General features: G+C 39.3%; 2 protein-coding genes across 3 annotated transcripts in view; one reads left to right on the top strand and one right to left on the bottom strand.

The window, feature by feature from the left end:
- Positions 1 to 19,502, bottom strand: part of LOC135080052 (guanine nucleotide-binding protein G(o) subunit alpha) — a 62,565-nt gene that overhangs the window by 8,510 nt on the left and 34,553 nt on the right. For both annotated transcript variants that reach the window (XM_063974730.1, XM_063974729.1), the window contains exon 4: positions 12,933 to 13,093. In XM_063974730.1, the coding sequence (XP_063830800.1) occupies positions 12,933 to 13,093 (161 nt within the window). The remainder of the gene's footprint in view (positions 1 to 12,932; positions 13,094 to 19,502) is intronic.
- Positions 4,980 to 11,772, top strand: LOC135080051 (probable cytochrome P450 49a1). Its single transcript, XM_063974727.1, has 7 exons — positions 4,980 to 5,345; positions 5,422 to 5,538; positions 8,865 to 8,941; positions 9,056 to 9,530; positions 10,047 to 10,125; positions 10,211 to 10,564; positions 10,826 to 11,772. Exons 1-7 carry the CDS (start codon positions 5,005 to 5,007, stop codon positions 10,943 to 10,945), a joined length of 1,563 nt encoding a protein of 520 aa, XP_063830797.1. The 5' UTR covers positions 4,980 to 5,004; the 3' UTR covers positions 10,946 to 11,772.

The following is a 19,502-nucleotide window of genomic DNA, read 5'->3' as shown; positions in this document are numbered from 1 at the left end:
TTTCGCTTTCTATGCGTAATACATACGAAACTGAGCCGAGAGCCAGAGGCTGGGGCGCAGTTTCAATGTCAGGGGGTGGCGCCCACTTGGAGTCGAGCCAACTGACATCTAGGATGCTGCCATCCTCGCCCGACCTGTCAACTGGAAAAACCACTCCGTGAATTGCTTAACCGACGCTATTATTATGCCTAGGGTGTGGTTGGTAGCGCGAATTACGCATTTCAATCCACACTGCCGTTTGATTTAATACTGGCTGGTGATTCAAAAAAGAAACACCGGTATGCCATTAAAAAGTTCTAGACCCCACAAAGTTCCGATCAAGACATTAACGACGCTAAACTATCCGAAGAACGCGTTGTGCGTGAAGGCAATGCGAGCATTACGGAGCATCAGGCATCTTAAACACTCTCGTGAGACGGTATTATAATTAAAACATTAAGTACTCGTGTGCGTGAAATGTTCACGAGTGTTTATCGTTTGGCCGCTTTTTCGCTTCGATCCTAGGCGCTGCTGACGTCAACACTCTGTCAACATTAACTGGGTCAGTAGACAAGGATGAATTACATTTGGACCAGCCGAAATCATTACACTATCGAGCGGAGTACGCGACGCTCTCGCAGAACGTCAATACTTTGGAAGATGCGTTGAGATGCGAAGTACAATTAAGAAATTTTAGCTTACGCAACGAATCTAAGTTGTAAGTTGGTAGGATTTGTGTTAGATATGAAGAATGATTTTAGTTGCAGGAGTTTCAATGCATAAAATCCATGTATGGCTGTGCGGGCGTTAGACGCCGCCCGGCAACAGGTCCGTCCGATCAATACGCCGCGCGCCCGCGCCCTTTCGTACCCTCACTACGCCCGACCCGCACCGCCGGAGCCCGAGCGAAACACGCATCGCGGACCGCCTTATTACATCACGCACTAGAGAGGACACGCCGGAGGTGTTGGACAGACTGATGGATGGCGTGAGGACACGAAGACTTGATAATAACTAACATATGGTCTGCACGGAAGACAAAGGCACTAGCTCAACTGTTACAGTTCTCACAGGCGCGTTTTTTCCTGGCTCTAACTGCGCGAGTAAGGCATTAAGATATCGCCTTAATTATAACGTCAGTATTCACGACCTAGATCTGAGGACATAACGGAGGTTGTTAAAAACTAACGAATGGGGAGTTGTCACGCCATTTTAATATCTGCCGCTTTTGAAGCATATTCTTGAACTGTTGAATAGTCACTTCAATGAAAGTAGAGTCTTTGTAAGTAAATCTGCAGAAGCATAATATTTGTATGTATACAGACTGCACTTGAACCGTATCGGGATTGGGAGGAATGAACACTAATGTAAACAGAGGTGAATCTAGCATCTTGGCAATCGTTCAGAAATGGGGGCGAGAAGTTGCGGTCGTTGTGACTCGAGGTGGTTATTTGTCGCAGTTAGCGGGTGGAGGTCGGACGGCGCAGTTCAGGGTCTGCTCGCGGCGGTGTAAATGGTTCCGGCATTAGCGCGCGCGTCATGCGATCGGCACATAAATCTGTCGCTACCCTCGCCCGCAGTCGCGACGCGAGGTGGGCGGCCGCTGCAGAGCAGTGTGGCTCAGATAACATCACAATTGCTAATAAACGGTGTGATGCGTAGCCACTATCACGTAGACGATGATCGTCGTAAATTACACACAGTATTATCATATTTATTTTGCACGGATACCATTTTGGTGTGAATCATTGAAGTCACCGCGAATTTTCAGCATACTACGTTACATTATGCCTTGTTCGTTCGTTTTAGCAAAATGACGTACAGTGCTGGAAAAAGGCCTCCCCCATTCAATTATGTCTTGTAATGCGCTACATATTCGGTAATGCAGCAAATATGCCGCAAACAAATATTTATCAGTATCACAAAAACTACTGCATAAGCTGAATCAGCACATCGACATCTGATAAGGCGGGTGACATTGCGTCAAGATAACTCACTGAGATATAACCATCAAGCAACACGAATCATGAACCTTTGGGAATCATTACTGAAATAAATTTACACTGGTAAGAGTGGTAAGCTTCTGTGACGGCCAATAGAAGGGTCGCTGAATAAAACATGTTTAAATTAAGGAAGTAAGGAAGGCTACATCAAAAGCTGTTCTACAAAAGGTAATTTCTAATCGTGAGTCATCAAAAAATTACTACATGAAAAAATACGTGCTTTCCAGGTTATTGAAAGTTGCATTGTGTAAATGAAAGGCACTTTTCTTTGTACCAAAACTAGGCTCCCTTTACAAATTATTTCGATATTTTCAATCGAAGCTACTTTATAAACTGTCGGTAACGTAATGGATGATTGCCAGCCATACGCATTACAGATTGCAAACAACCGCTGTATCATTTCGCAAGATGCTTTCGAAACACCATTGAAGAAATAGATGCATCTGTCAGACTAAGTATCAATTTTCCAGCGTTTGAACAGTGGAGTCAATGAACGACCATTATGTATGGAATCTTACGTAGGTAGTGCGCCGAGAAATTGTGAATCACATTCCATATAAAACGGCCACTAAAATTAAATACTAGCTTACCCTATTATTTGCAAGAGGAAAATGAACTTGTAAAATAGCTGCCAAGTTGAATCAAGATAAGGAAACTTACGAATAATAAAGAACAGAAGGTATATGGGTTACGACAGCCATTGTTATTGAAAGAAGTGTTGTAACTAAGGCAACTAAACTTTTAAAATAGCAATGTAAAGACCGGAATATTTCAATTTTCTTTAAGGAAAATGGGGAAGTGAAGTCGTATCTCACACGAGTTACCAGAAACAGGTAAATAAAATGTCCTTAAAACCATATTTATAAATCTGAGTATTGTTGTAACAAAGATACAAATTGAAGCTGATGCTCTAGATAAATTAGAATCTGATACAGAGCTACTGAAGATCTTTATACCTACTGCATAAATGCATCTTAAATTCTTGAGCCCTTAGCGACTATGGCAGTGCTCTACACACAAAGAGTTCCTTGTTGGTGTTGCAAGCGCATCCGTCGGCCACGATCCGTATCAAACAAATCAAACAAGACCCCATCCGGATCGGTTTATGTTGATCCATATAAAATGCTGTACAAGCTACTTAAAATGAACCTAAAGGAAGACGTCGCAGTAGTAATATTGCCACATCTTGATGGTATAGGATCAAAAACAATTAGTAGTCAGAAAAGAGAACTAAAAGTTGCAATACTGAACGCAATCGTTTTTACCACAGCAGAAGAAAAAGCGCCTGTTGCCACGACGACCTCAGTCAGTACATTCTGATTTACTCACAGTGCAATTTTCCAATGTGATAATTATAAAATTGCTGAAATACTGCTGAAATAATGCGTAGCAAAACCTGCGTTGTCATTCAAAAAGTTAGCACGCTAAAATGTTCTAACAAGATTGTCAATGTAATTTCACCAAGTCACGCACATGGCGGCAATGGTATTGGAGGATATTTTGCCAACTTTATTACGAAACTTATGGAGTTAGTCTTTTGAATTTTATTGGAACTTAACCTAAAATATTTGGAACAAAATTGGTTGCACATATTAGTTCTTCTAAGTTTACCTTAGTTTTTTGTAACTTTAGTTTTTACTAGTTCTAAAACTGAATCTGATAAAACTGAATCGTTAAATTAGCCTATAGCAAAAGCGCGTCAAGCATTTCGATTCCTCCAGCCATAAAATTTCTCAAATCGCACGCCGGACCTTTAAAATTATTTATATTGAGTTGTGTGGTGTGATTGCGGAAGGTACAAACGACCAACTGTACAAATGTTTGCCGAGACCGGATGAGTCAATCGGCGCGGGCGCACCGCTCCCGGGCCCATTGAGGGACCGGCTAATTGAAACAACCGCGTGACGTCACGCCGTCTTCTTGACAATGGTAACACATAATCTTCGCTGACAATGAAGTGCATGAGTGGACCAACATGACTAGAACGATCAGGCATTGGTTTTATAGGTGTGGTGAAAATTTTCCACATTCCCTTTTGTTATTTCTATTGCACCACTAGAAACTAGGTCGCATTCATCGCATCGTCATTATTTATCGAATTGTCGTACTTATTGATAAATAAATATGCAATCCAAAAAATATTGATTTCAATTGAATGTAGCGTGCGATGGATGGACTATCAGCTATGGCCTTATTGATTGACCCTTTGAAATATCATTTTGGTTCCATTTGACCTTTTGCCCTTCAGTAGTTCACCATCATAATGGAACCGTAGGTACTTCGTGGCGGGTTAGAATGATGTCATTAATACCACTATCTCGATTTATAGTTAAAACAGGAAAACGCTTGCGAAAACGTGCTACATTTTTAATTCACAAGTTTGTACTATGTATTTGAAAACGCGGGTTCGAACTGTTTGCGTTATAGTACAGTTAGATGTTCTGTCATTATCACTAGCCTGCTAAGGGATGCCATCACGTTCGTACCTTACACCTATGTAGAAAAGTGTTATGGGTTAATGTTCTAGCACCAAATTTTTTATTTCAGTATTTTATACAATAATTGGTGTATGTTTAGTTAATAGCAATTTATATTCTAAGTTAATCCGATCAACTTAATCACATCACTCAAGTTGTTAAATTTTATTTATGTAATTTATTCATATATGGACATTAAGTGTGTTTAACAAATAAATAACTTGTGAAAATATACCGCTGTGCAAATAAATACTTGATTGCACTATATTTTATTTTAATTAATCATTAAATAAGTGGAGCGGTAAATCTCGTTTTGACTAATTTACTTAAGTCGCCCGATGCAGACTGCCTTACGATGCAGTTACATAAATTTCGTTGATTACTTGTAGTGCCGCACCAGTATTCGCTAATACTGTGTTTGTTGGGTCAACTCATTGATGTGGGACGGGTTACGACATCTAGGCGCTGAAAACGACGCACGGAGGGATGGTAGTCCCCACTGCTGTGTCTTCGAGTGAGAAGTCACCATTGGTGATTCGGTCGCGATGAAAAGCGCTCGGTGTTACTCGTACATGCCTGGCCCTAAGCCTTTGCCGCTATTCGGCAACTCCTGGCGGTTTGCCTTGGGGAAGAAGCCTTGGCGGACTAGTGCTTTAGATATAACGTTGTGGACTCTAAGGGCACTGGCAGGGGAAGGAGGCGCCGCAAAGGTAGCGAAACTCTTTGGCCATCCAGACCTTGTGTTCCCGTTTTGCGCGGAGGAGACGGCGAGGATATACAGGCGAGAGGATTCCATGCCGTACAGAGCGGTAGCGCCGTGCCTAAAACATTATAAGCAGGAGTTGAGAAAGGACTTTTTTGGTGAAGAGCCTGGTCTGATTGGAGTGTAATGTAAGTTGATTAACCCTTGGTGAGAAGAATTGCGTTATTCAATATTAGTTTAAATGTAAATTATGTTGCAGACATGGTGAACCATGGTCGAGATTCAGATCTAAGGTGTCGAAAGCTCTCGCAGCCCCGGAGGCTGCTAGGGCGGCTGTGCCGGCATTAGACGATGTCGCTGATGATTTTATTGACAGGTATGATATTAAAATTTCGTAACCTTAAAATGCTTCAACCTCTATCCTCAACATTGACCTAAGTGAAATAAATTAATAAATACCTATATTTGTGAACATAATTGCATAAAAAGTATGACCAAGTAAACACACAATCCATTAATTTTTTGGTAAGTACTCAATTACGTTAATAACAGCTTCGGTTACGGTACGTTACGTTATGGTAGGTAACCAAATATTATGTTTTCACACATCGAAAAGAAAACGAAGCAGAACCAGATAAAAACGTTGTTATATAACGCATTGTAGTAACGGGTATGAAAACCCGTTGAACGAGACGAGCATCATTTAGTTTTGCAAAAAAGTAGTTCAACAGTCTCGCGGTATGCATTCATAAGTAAATTGGCTACATTTTAATTAATGTTTTGCGTTAAAAAGCTTAAATGGTGTGTTTATAGAGTTGAGAGTCGTGGATCAATTGTGCTTGCATTCATCAGATGGTCTCAGGAGCTCTGTGGCCATAGAATCTCGGTTTAATGACCACATCCCGTTTATAACGACGGCGTCAGCGCACTTTGTTTTGAACACCGTATTACTCATTGAGAGGAACAACAAACCTCATTCAAACGTTTCGTATGAACGAGTTTAACGCGGAATATTTAACGCTCACTCAGTTGAAATGAATTGGATTTTGAGGAACACGTTTTTATAGAGATCTATCTGGTGTAATTTATGTTCTACAAATAGAAATGCGATATTTTGAAAGAAAGAAATCACCGTAAGAATTTTTAGTTGCTATAAAAATATGGGTATTTCTTATGAAATCTCAAAATTTGAGATTTTTTTTAAATTTCTTTTTTTTTACATAAACTTAGATATTTTTTGCAGAGATCAGAAAAGTTACTTTTAAAAAGATCTGTCCAGGGGTATTGGTCTTCCATATTTTTTTATATTACCTATAAAAAATGAGGTTTAAAAAAATTAATAAATGAGGGAATGATTAACGGAGTGAGGGAATGATTTATTATTATATTATAGTAAAAAACAACATGTACAAATGGCATATTGGCATGCTTTAAGTTTTGACAAGTATTTCGGGTATTCACTAGTCTAAGTTTTTACTTGAACTTTCGCTTTTTCCTTTAAATATTTTAATCTTTCTTTTTCCCGCAGTTTTTTCAAAGATTCAGTATTATTTTTCATTTTTCTCGCCTTTTTCTATCGTACTCTTTCTTTTTTATTTATTTTTTTGCATCACTCAACTTCTTTTGTCGTGCTATTTTGCTTCCACATACATGCACCTCTTTTAAATTAAATACCAGGAAATACAAGTTACATGAAATAAATAAGCCTAGGCGCAGACCATCGATTTTTCGTCGGCCGATAGTTTAGTCGGGCAGTTAATCAGTATGGGCATGTATGGAAGTTCGCACATTACGCCGATTTGATTTGGCCGACTAAATAGTTGAATACGATTCCCAACTGCCTTCCAACGAAAGTATCGTCCAACTATCGGTCGATAGCTTGATCAGACGGCGCTCCTCTACGCGCGCGCAGACTGGCCGATTTTTCGTCGTCCAACTCGGCCGATAGCTTCAGTTTGCTCCTCGTTTTTGGCGGGAAAGGTTATTATTACTAATTAATTGATTTAACTAGTTATTACTCTCGATTTCACTTTTTCATGATCATTTCCCTTTCATCATCATCATTTCAGCCACAAGGACGTCCACTGCTGAACATAATCCAATGACTTCCACATCGCACGGTTGGTCCCGGCCTGCATCCAGTGCCTTCCTGCTACCTTTATCAGGTCGTCGGTCCACCTTATGGGTGGACGTCCCACGCTGCGTTTTCCGGTACGCGGCCTCCATTCCAGAACCTTGTTGCCTCATGCCGTCAGTTCTGCGTACTATGTGCCCTGCCCACTGCCACTTCAGCTTGCTAATCCGTTGGGCTATGTCAGCTACTTTAGTTCGTTTACGGATCTCCTCATTTCTGATTCGATCTCGTAAAGAAACACCGAGCATAGCCCTCTCCATAGTACGCTGTGCAACTTTGAGCTTCTGTATAGGGTCTATAGTGAGAGGCCACGTTTCCGAGTCATCACAGGATGAACACGGACAAAACGAAGCTTATGTCGAACGTCCATGTTGCGCTCGATTCTTGAGATTGTTGACAAGTATGTGTACCTCGGACAAACGATTCAGCTAGGTAGGTCCAATTTCGAGAAGAAGGAGGTCAATTTCCTTTTCATGATGTATAAATTTGAGATGATTTTTATTAAACTTTTATCTTTTATGTAATAATCTGAATTTCGAGCAGTTGAAGCCGCAGGCATAAGTTAATTTGGTATAGAAAAAATTATAATATTTCTGGGAAACATTCTACGCGACTGATCTCTTCAACAGCTCTCTATCGAATGAAGCAATCGGCCCGATTTTAAATCGGCGGTCTGCGCACCCACACCCGATTCAACTGTTTAGTTGAATCAGTGTGAGCACTGAGAGCCCAACCCAACTAAACTATCGGCCGACTAAAAATCAACGGTGTCTAAACAATCTAAAAAACCGCAGATTACTGGATAAATCATTCCCTCACACGACCGTCATTCCCTCACTGCACTTAGAAGTGAGGGAATGACTGTGAGGGAATGACGAATTTTAACTTAAGCTACAAAAACACCGACACATAACCTCAATTTGCTTGTTACATTTTTAATATGTATTTTACTCCCAAAAACGCATAAAACCAACAAATTTTAATGATAAATATTAAAATGCTTAATACATTAATGTAACGTGAGGTAATGATCGTCATAAATTTAACTTTTAACAATTTTACGCAAAATATTTTTTTACACGAACTAACCTACTGTTGAGAAGAAATTGCCATCTTGAATCATTTGAGAGTGTATCCAGGTACTAAAAACTTAAAGTTGCGTTACTAAATATCGTTTGACACATTCAGAAATCGAATATTCGTAATAGGATGAGGGAATGATTTTATTTGGCGGGACACATTTAAAATCGAATCATTGTTTTTATAAATTTGTTGTTGTAAGATGAAAGCTTTTATGGACAATAACAAACATCTTTCTTACATATTTGCATAATTTTGGACTAAGGGACAAGGTGAGGGAATGATTTTCACGGTAATAAAGTAGCCATATCTTTTTTTTCTTTAGAGGTAATACGTTTTCTTTTTATGCAATAGTGGTATCGACAGCGTACATTCAAATAAAAAAAAGACTTATGTAATTTAATGCATGTGACTCGGCACTAATGGCTCGGGAATCAAATTTCGCAATTTGATGAGAAATACCCATATACATTCTAATTGTTTCGTAGATTGGAGTGTATTTTGGACGAGAATCGAGAACTACCGAATGATTTCTTGACGGAGCTTTACAAATGGGCACTAGAATGTAAGTACATTAGGGAAATTACTGGTAAAGGAAAATCAGTTTCAATAGTAACCTTGAACTATGACACCACTCAATTGTCACGATTTGATATTCAAAACCACATTTTCGTTACAGCGGTCGGAGCATGGGCCTTGGGTACTAGATTGGGGTGCCTAAATGCAGACGATTCAGAGGCAAAAGAAATAATTAGATGCATTCACGGATTCTTCCATAGTGTGCCAGAATTGGAACTCTCCGCACCACTATGGCGCGTATATGCTACACCAGCTTACAAGACTTACGTTGAAGCGCTGGACGCTTTTCGGGCCCTGTGTTTGAAAAGGTTAACAGACAAAGGGGTGTGTGCTTCCATAGCCAAGAGTTCTGGGAAGAAAGTTGCTACAATATTGGCTCTGGATTTGTTACTGGTTGGTGTCGATACTACAGCAGCCGCCGCAGCCAGCGCTATGTACTTGCTCGCAAATAATGAGCGAGCGCAGAGAAGATTGCAGGACGAATTAGATCGCAATCTCCCTACAAGTAGGACTGTTACGAGTAAAGACTTGGATAAGTTGCAATATCTGCGCGCCTGTATAAAAGAGACGTTGAGGTGAGTCGCTGCTGTCTTTATTGCCTCCCTCCATTACCTGCGATAGGCTCTCCTCGATAGGCCCTCGCGCCAGGCGTTATCTCAGCGCACGAGAGTATCGCACAGCGGCAGTTTGCATAATATTTACATTACAAGCCTAATGTTGCCAGAGTAAGAGCAAACATACACCGCTCTCGATACTTTCGTAGGTACAGTTTTGCTCTTGATCATACGATTTGTACGAGTATGTTAATTGGAATTTAAGCCAATCAAATTATTCATCGTCATCTTTATTAGAATCTACTGGCTCGTATTCATCATGACAACAAAAACCTTGCAAGTACTTGCATGTCACCATAACAAATTGTCAACATGACAGGTTGTATTGCACTCAGCCAAGTGTAAAATGTACGTAACCCAATCGCCACACCTTGTAATTTATATGTAACTACTGCGTATATCGGTTCACATTACGTGACTCGAACATCGATACATCCTCACTTGCTTAACCACATGACAGTATTTAATCTGTTTCAGGATCAAACCAGTGATTCTGGGAAATGGTCGGTGCATTCAAAGTGACGCTGTCGTTTCTGGATATGAAGTGCCAAAGGGGGTAAGATAACTTATAGTTAATTCGACCCATTGATTCCACAAATTAGTTAAAAAGAACGTTACGTTAATTATTTTTTATTTTCCAGTCGCACGTCGTATTTCCGCATTACATTCTGTCTAATGAGGAGACATACTTCCCGTCACCAGAAGAGTACGTTCCAGAACGATGGTTGAGGGATAACGAAATGTCCGAACCGCGGTGTCCTATGGCACGGTTGGGCGCGGATCAGGAACCGCGGAGCTGTGACAAGAAGCGTACGAGGAGCAGTGATCCGGAACGGGTATCTGGGAGCTGTGACGAGGAGCAGGCGACTGCGGTGTGGCGGAAACAGAAGGAAGTGGGGATCCACCCATTTGCCTCGCTTCCCTTCGGCTTCGGACGGCGGATGTGTATCGGAAAGCGGTTCGCTGAAGCTGAATTGCAACTTTTATTGGCTAAGGTGAGTGCTTTGTTTTGTATTTATGAGTCATCTTAACATTTTAGAAAAAAATTCATTCGTTTCACCTTTGGATCAATATTTTGAGCAAGTAAAATCAACACAATAATATTTTAAAATACTTTTTATTACTCCCATTCTTACATAATGCTATTGTGTGCAATAATGGCACTAATGACTTAGTTAAAAGCTATTCAGGATTAGCTATACTTTCTAATTCGTTACTAATTTTTCTATCGACTCAGATAAGGCTCTAATTTCCAGACTTTCCACCACTACCACGTGTCTTGGCGTTACGGCGAGCTGACGTACAGCGTGACTCCAACGTATATACCCAATGAGCCGCTTAAATTCGAGCTGATACCAAGAAAAAGGGATAGCTAAGAAACCTGCCTAAGATTTGATGATTTCTTTTATACTGTCATGTTTATTTATATTGTAAGACCGCGATAAGATAGCAAAGTATGTAGATTTGTAGTGATATTGATAACTTCAAATGTATAAAATAGACGTAACTACGAGCATAGTAAAACAAAAATCTGTAAACTAGTAGAGCGCACCACAAGAACTATGTACCGATATTTCATTATTTTGTTAAGCATTTAAATTCCCATTCTGGATTAATAAATCATAGGCATAGACTAACAAGTTATGTATCCTACCAACCACCATAAGACAAGTTATCGTTTTAATTAATTTTCGATCCAGTACTATTTTATAATTTATACAAGTCCTGTTTGGTTGCCCACGGGCAAAACCCCTTTGACATTTTCCTTAGTATTTGACTTGGCTATGCTGTAAAATCAGTTTTTCTCCATTATGTTTTTAAAATTCATATTTTATAAGTGGAAGCACATTATTATGACTTGAGATTCTCAGAACTTGGTATAAAACCTACAGTAATACTTTGTTACGTGGACCAACAATGAAATAACTACAATAAATGGCTTGAGCTTTAAATCCTTTACCGGCTGCCTCGCTTTGTAATTGTCATTACTATTGTGTGTATTACACGTCACTTACAGTGCGATTGATAGCAAATAGTGCATTCACAATTCAAGACAGCTGCTTATGAGCGTCATTATTTGCATTTTCTCGTTGAAAAGGTGTCTACTAATAACACCCAGTTTCTGTAGCAAGATACTTCGCGCTTAGACAATAGGGACAAAACTTAGGGTACGTATGTAGGGGTGTAAAATATCCAAGGGGGAGCAACTGTCCTCCATACTCCCACTTCTCATCACTACTGCAACTCCTAGTTACACAGAATCTAAAGTCTACAGTTGCTGTTATGAGAAAACGTTCTGTAATAGAATAGCCAGGAACCAGTATGGCTACGATTGCTAGACTAGGACATGATCTATAAAAGTGAACGAGCAACAGTCAGGATCCACCAGTTTGGCTACCGTTGCTGGCAAATGGTCTGTAAAAGCAGGCCTGGCTCACTCCGCGCGGTACATCCGATAATTACCTACAGCGAAGCGCCCCGCCGGCGGGTATTATATCAGTCGAGTGTCACGCGCGCGCCCGTCAGGACGCTGGCGTGCGTTGTAGTATGTACCTAATTCTATGATCGAAGTATTATTTAAAAATGGACATAAAAAGAAATAAATATTGTGCGGGGTTCGGGTGTTTAAATTCGAAAAGAAATCTACACCGGATTTATCTTTTTTTTCGCTTCCCAAAAATGCTGAAAGGTATGTTGGTCATGTAGGTAATCAATAATTCTTAGGATAGTATAGGAACCTAACCTACCATGACTACTGCTCAGTGCTCAGAATGCGTTCGTTCGTTTCAGCCAAATGACGTCCACTGCTGGACAAAGGCCTCTCCCAAGGTTTTCCATAATGAATGCGTACTTACCTACATACGTACCTCATTGTCATTACATATAAGTAGATTAATTAATTTTTCACTAGACAGCAACCCTAACAACGTAAGAAGAGTTCAGAGGCACGCGATAGAAAGAGACAAAACTTGTAGGTGAATAAAATTGTAGGTACGTAGTGCTGTGCGAGCTGAATTCCACTGTATCGCGTCGTAGCAAGACTCGCATTTATTTAAATCGTCTTGCGGAGTAATCCTTCTGTACCTGTACTATTACTTATTCTGTGGTAAAAGTTACATAAAAGCCAGTATCGAGTTCGGCTCCGATTGCTAGGATATGGTCTGAAAAATTACAGTTACACAGCCAAGGATCTACAGGATCCAGTTAGTCTACGACGATTGCTGGTCTAACGGGACTATTCCCACCTCACCACTGCAACTCCTGTGTAGCCAGGATCTACAGCTTGACCGCCACAAAAACCCAACCAATGAAGGTCAAGTTTGTCCCCTGGTGTAGGCGTCTAGCAAATGTTTTGTTACTCACTATTTGGCCGAGTCGTTGAGCTGGTACTCATTGGAGCGGCCGAAACACTCCTGCACCCCCGCGTCCGCCCAGAGCCTCTTCATCGCCGCAAGCAGCTCCTCGCTGAACGGCTCCGTGTCCTCCATCCGCTGGATCACGTCGAACACCATCTTGCCGTCACTCTGCGGAAAAAGGATACAGTTTAAGAAAAAGCAAGCGAACTGAAGTGGCAATAGGTAAGGCACATAGTACGCAGAACTATCGGCCGATGGGGCAGCAAGGTTCTGGAGTGGAGACCGCGTACCGGAAAACGCAGCGTGAGACGTCCACTCACAAGGTGAACCGACGACATCATAAAGGTAGCAAGAAGGCGCTGGACGCAGGCCGCTACCAATCGATCATCATGGAAATCATCAATACAAAATGTATGTATACTAGAGAGAGACAGCTCAATGTTGTTCATTGTTGATGCGGGCTGCGTCTACTTTGACCTAATAATATGCAACTTCGCAACTAATATGCGCCAAATTAAAGTTAGATTACAAGTGTTAGGTATGAAATAATGATAATCTGAAATAATGTTTATTTAATTTAAATCTACCTACATTTTTATGCTAAATGATTGTAAGCAAGTGCCAATTTCAATGTTACGCTTTGTTATCTGTACATTATTTCCTTAACTGAAGTTCAGTGAACTGCCTGTAAATGGAGGCCCTAATCCAATTAAATTAGAATGCTTATTAGCGCATCAATTAGAAGCCGGTTAAAAAGAACCCAGCTTATTCAGATGATCAGAGGTACAAATCTGACTAGCATAAAAACTGACATAAGACCTCATTCAGAAGATGAATCTCATTGATAGCGTAAGGAATCAGTCAAAAAGACCTCGAAAGCGGATTCAATCATTTGTGCGGCACCCAATCTTTACAGACAGCAGACTCGTCTAAACAGATCGATAGGACTGTCAGAATCAAAGAACAAAATCAACAACTGCTTGGATCGTCCTTTAGCTTTAAACCACGGCAATGCGGCACGAAAAGTCATGAGCAAAAAACAAATCCGTGTCTGGCATGCTCTTTAGTGAGATTTTTGTGACAATGTATGTTCTAATTGTGACGGTCGTCGGCGTTTCGCGCACGCGCTCTGCCCGAGAGCCCCGGACAGCCATTCACAACGAGGGTTGCCAGATGGCCGGGAAATTCGGGATTGTCCTGGAATTTTGCGTCTTGTCCCGTGTCCAGTAAGTCCTTATTGTTCCGGATTTTCTATAAACTACTAGTTTTGTGACAAAATAAACTAATAACGAATGACACGGCTGGCCTTCCTGTGAGTTAAGTACCGGTAAAAGTATGTATTTGAAAATAATTTTCCTTTTCAAATACAAATAAAATCCTTTAAAATAAAATAAAACTAGATATTTTTACTATGGCCAGATGACCACGACCCGATACCATTGTCCTAGAATAGTCCCGGATTTGATTTCTATCTGGCAACCCTATTCACAACCCCATCCCTGCCGCACCGCTCGCCACCCCAGCGACAAAACACACACATTGCATATTCATTTGAGCACACTCGCATCCATTAGCTACTTTATACCGGCACAAAATGAAATGATGAAATGAAAATGTCGATAATTCCGCTTTAAAAGGAAGCCTTGATGTCCATTTCTTTCGATTGGCCATTTCAATTTCTCGTTATTGCATTCAATGGATGGACGACGCGCGGTAATCGCGATATTTGCATTTGTAATTACAGATCGCGGATCAATCTTGTGGAAATCACGGCAGACGATTGCTGCAGAGTTATTAATAATCTCATGTCAACATTTTATGTAAACTTCGGACGGGAAGAGTCATATTTGATTTTTATTTTTTATAGAGAAATGCTCAGGGTGGTAGTCGGGTCTGACGCAGAATGAAAACTTTGCAATATGAGCACTTCGCAAAATGCGCACTTTTCTATATAAATGTAAGGGCTGAAGAGTTTGTCGTTCGTGTAATATTAGTATGGAAAAGTGAGCATTTTGCGAAGTGCTCATTCTGGGAAGTGCACATTCTGTGTCAGACCCTTTACGTCGTATATTCAGAGTGATAAGATCTTGAATTATTATGGTGCATGAACCTAAGGGTTAGGACGACAGGCGCCAACGCTACCGCTCGGCCTGTGACTCAGCTTGATGATAAATAACTTAGTAAAGAGGACGAGTACTTCTAAAGACAAGTATATTAACTACGTTCATCGTCATTGAACGTTTAATTGATTACTGCGAACTCTTTAAGGTAAAACGTTGTTCACACAATTGCATCTACGTAAAAGTCAAGTAATAGAGGATGTAATAGTGTTAATTACAATAGTTTTTATTTGTCAATGAAGTGTCTGCTTCTTTACAAGTAGAAGGAGCAAAGTGCATCAATTGCATTAAACATTTTTCTTTCTTTCTATCTTTATTATTTTACTTCGTTAAGAACTGACCATTATACAAAATCACAAGGACATAAGTGGTACTAGAGATGTTTATGAAGCATTTCAATTCGCATATGAAAACAATACAAAACATATCTTACGAGATAATTTTAATGGATTATTGAAACAAATTACAAGTGCTAGACAAAAATTAATGTATTTTGTGAACTCTCTGGCTGTTAAGGTTGCAATGTATATGTCAACGTGAAATTGTGAACTCTGTCAGTTTATAATATAACGCGTTAGATTGTAAACTAACAGTGGGTTAGGTTAGGTTAGATTGTAATTTAACTACGTCAGATTATAATCTGACGGAATTCACAATTTTACGGTGACATATACACCGTGTTACTTTGCATTCTTGCCATATTCACAGAGATAAAAGTAGGGAACAATACCTATTATTTAAGATAAACAAGAGATTCCCATAAAGAAAGTACACTAAGATTTTAGTAAATTTCGTTTTTCAGTACAAATTGGAATAAACCAATTTTGTCTCGCACGTTCTACAGATGCAAGTGGAATAAACCTAGTGGGCGTGGCCTAGTTCTTATTAATCTGTTGTTTTATGGCTCTGGGTACCAGCCTTTTATCCAGTCATAATAATTATTTTAAAAAAGGTACTCTTCAGTTGATTTCAGATTTTCCTTTCTACTTTACGGGCTTAGGACCGTCAAAAATACGTAATAATTATTAGGGTTTTAATTAATTTATAACATTGTTCCCTATTTTTACAAATTAATAAATCAAGTATGAAATGAAATCACCTTATTCACAATTAATTATTTATTTATAAGTTTCTACTTACAAAGTTTACGTACTGCGAAGCAAGTGTTCAAAGTGTCCTCCATTCTGATGAAGGCACAGTATAGCACGGCGAAGCGAAGGTTTTTCCCTTTAGTTTTCGCAACACATAAACGTTTTGTCTCACAGTTTCACTAAAATAATCCTTTCATGTAACGCGTTTACACTGTTTATCTCTTCTGCGCATACCAGTCGTTTCAAGTCACTCTAAAAATCCATTGGTGTCAGGTTCGAGGATCGTGGTGGCCAAGCTACTGGACCCCGTCGTCCAATCCACTGTTCACCAAACGTATTATTCGCGCACTTGACGTCCTTATTGTGGGGGAGCACCATCCTGCTGGTAGTAGAGCATTTGGTGTAACGCTAAGGGTACGTCATCAAGCATTTCGTCTAAGACGTCTTGCAGACATTCCAAGCACCATTTTGATTAAATTATTCGTTGTTTGAATACAATTCAGTCATTTTTGTATTATTTATAACGTGATTTGTGATTGATGGATTTCTCAGTTTTTTACAAGTGTCAAAAAGACATTTTAAAGACAATAGATTGCAATAGATATTTAAAAATACAATAAAAAGTAAAAAAGTCTCCATCGCCATCGCCAACAAGTGATGTGCATGCGTTACGATAATTAGTGGTGTGTTTAACAGATTGTCGATAAAATAAAATACTCAAGATTAAAAAAAAAAATTTTCGGGCATTATTTTTTTACGGATTTGTGTTCAGTATCAGTAATATAGTAACCTTTGTAAATATGGCAAGAATGCAAAGTAACACCCTGTATATTTTTTTGCTATGACAACCAATAGCAGAACACTTACAACAGTACAAATCTTTAAAGAATCGAGTCGAATCGATTGTTTGAACACTGAACGTCGATAAACCGCTAAACTTAGACCTAATAACTTCGTCTATTATTTACAAAGACACTGTCTAGTTGTCTACCTAGATAATGGGCTTGTGTTCTCTTTTGTTGTGTTTTTGTTACGGTTAGAGTAAAAACTGTCTGTTTAATAGTAACCAGAAATTAGGAACAGCGTTGTGATTAGTCAATGAATCGATTTTTAAATGCTGTTTTTGTTATTTATTGACACTGACTACAATAAATATCACTTTCAAAATACGTTATTATGCTTTGATATTTATTTCATGTCCGATAGCGAAAATAAGTTAGAAATATTTTAAAAATGTAAAATTTAAAGTAGTCAATGATGATATTTTTGCTTTTCTTGTTCTTTCAATAATCCAACTGTGTGTGTTATAAATATGTGAGAGTAATAAATATGAGAGAAAGAATAAATAAATAAAGATGACGTTTATTACCTTTTAAATTACCTCCTACAGAACGGATTTTAATGAAACTAAAGCTATCGTCGGAATAATAGGCCATAATTTATAAAGATGGTCAGATTTTGATTAAACTTTTTTAGCATCACGCAAGCAAGATGCGTATAAAGTAAATAAATACACATTTTTGTTCTGACAAGCTAGAATTCAGAAGACTTCTTCTAGATTGATGGGAGAGTCAGTACCGAATTCTTAATAACAAGGTCTTGTAAATTCAATTACTTTTTCACACCATGTCATGCGACAACCAACGCGTCCACGTCACATTTCGTGACGCCAAAATCATGGAGCGCACCTTCATGTAGGTTTTAAGCGTTTCTTCAGGTTGCGTAATCTATGACGCTTCTGTACAGACGACAGCATATCAGACTATACATTTTTGTTGCAAAATCACCCTTATTACAAGATTATAAGGCTCAACAGTATACAGATTGATGTGCCCTCATCTGTACCTACATGACGTGGATTTTTTTCAAGTAGGGAAGGTGAACGGAAGCCAGATACGTTATCGGTCTCGCACATCGGACATGCAGGTTGATACAATGTAATCGATTGGAGAGTAACACGATAGTTTGCGAATGGTAACACCACGTTTGTAGTCTGCGGTCTCTACAGGTGGTATCAATATCAATGTTAAAGGTATATTAAATTCTTATAAACGTAGGCTGTTAGAAATGATTGATCGTCTTCAAGATACAGGATAAGCGCATCTGAGCATCTATTTAAGTATATGTTACAGGAAATCCTTAACAATGTGGAGATGAACGAACAATAAGAATAGTATTTCTAAATGTGGAAAGATTTCCAGGGACATCCACCACTTACGCGGACGAGTTCCAAGTCCAACGACTTTTCAATCTAAGCAACGCGACCGCAACCGAATAACAACTCTTCAATCATAATAATGGAAAATCCCAACGAGGTTCGACTCCAGAACAAATTCAGTGGCACAATGCAATAAGCAATATTGTCTGCAGCACTCAGACGGCCACCAGCGCCACTCATGAATAAGGAATACCTCATATTGATTCCTTGTACAGAGCGCTTCGTAGAATCACCTGGCAGGCTTCGTAACAACACTGCATTTTTTGCATATTTCATGCTATTGATTGCGTGTTTGAAAGGCTTATTTTGATGCTTACTTTTTGTTACACATTTGCCGTTGCATATTTTAATATTAATACAGCCAGTTTGACAGCCCTGTCGCACTTAGTTGCTGGTAACAATCTCGTTCTTTCTTGTAAAGCAAATGGAATACGATTTACTGGTATATTCAGGCTATGAATCATTTCACAAGAACTGGAACTTTGTATAATTTCCCATACTAATTTATCTTTTTCTTGAGCTGAGCTGTCTGTAGTAACACGATGCCTAATCGATTTTAGTGCCGCTTTCACACGATTACGGAGAAAGTCGACGATTCTAGTGATATCCATATCTTTAGTCTGTTCTTTGGTTTTCTGGAAGATGATGGATTATATTAAGAAAATACAATAATTGATGCCATTAATGCGTTAAACTAAGCACATTTCCAAAAAGTTAAAAAGATACAAAAGTCGATCGGCACAAAAACGATTTTAGATGGCCAGTGATTCGAATAATATAGCAAGAAAAGAGTGGGCAGGAAGGGGCAGTTCATCAAACACGAACTCCAGTAACACACATCGAGAATCGTATAATTTTTACGATGCTAATAGAGCAAGTACCATTTACATTACGTTAGCGGCAACCGGAAAGGATCACTCGCCTCGAATGGCGATGCAATCGAGATTTTTTATATCGATTATGCGTCTATTTATAAACTCGATGAGGATTCTTTACGCAATGAAAGTATATTTTAATACTGACTTAAAACAACTTTAGAACATGTGACTAAACAGTTTGTTGAGGCTTGAGGAGATGAATATAATATCGTAAACATGCAAGCTCTTAAATTTTCTAAAATTAGACGAGTTTAAAACCCTTCAAAATGT

The sequence above is a fragment of the Ostrinia nubilalis genome, chromosome 17 (assembly GCF_963855985.1).
Source record: "Ostrinia nubilalis chromosome 17, ilOstNubi1.1, whole genome shotgun sequence".
Taxonomy (NCBI): Eukaryota; Metazoa; Arthropoda; class Insecta; order Lepidoptera; family Crambidae; genus Ostrinia; species Ostrinia nubilalis.
This window is presented reverse-complemented; position numbering and strand designations above follow the sequence as displayed.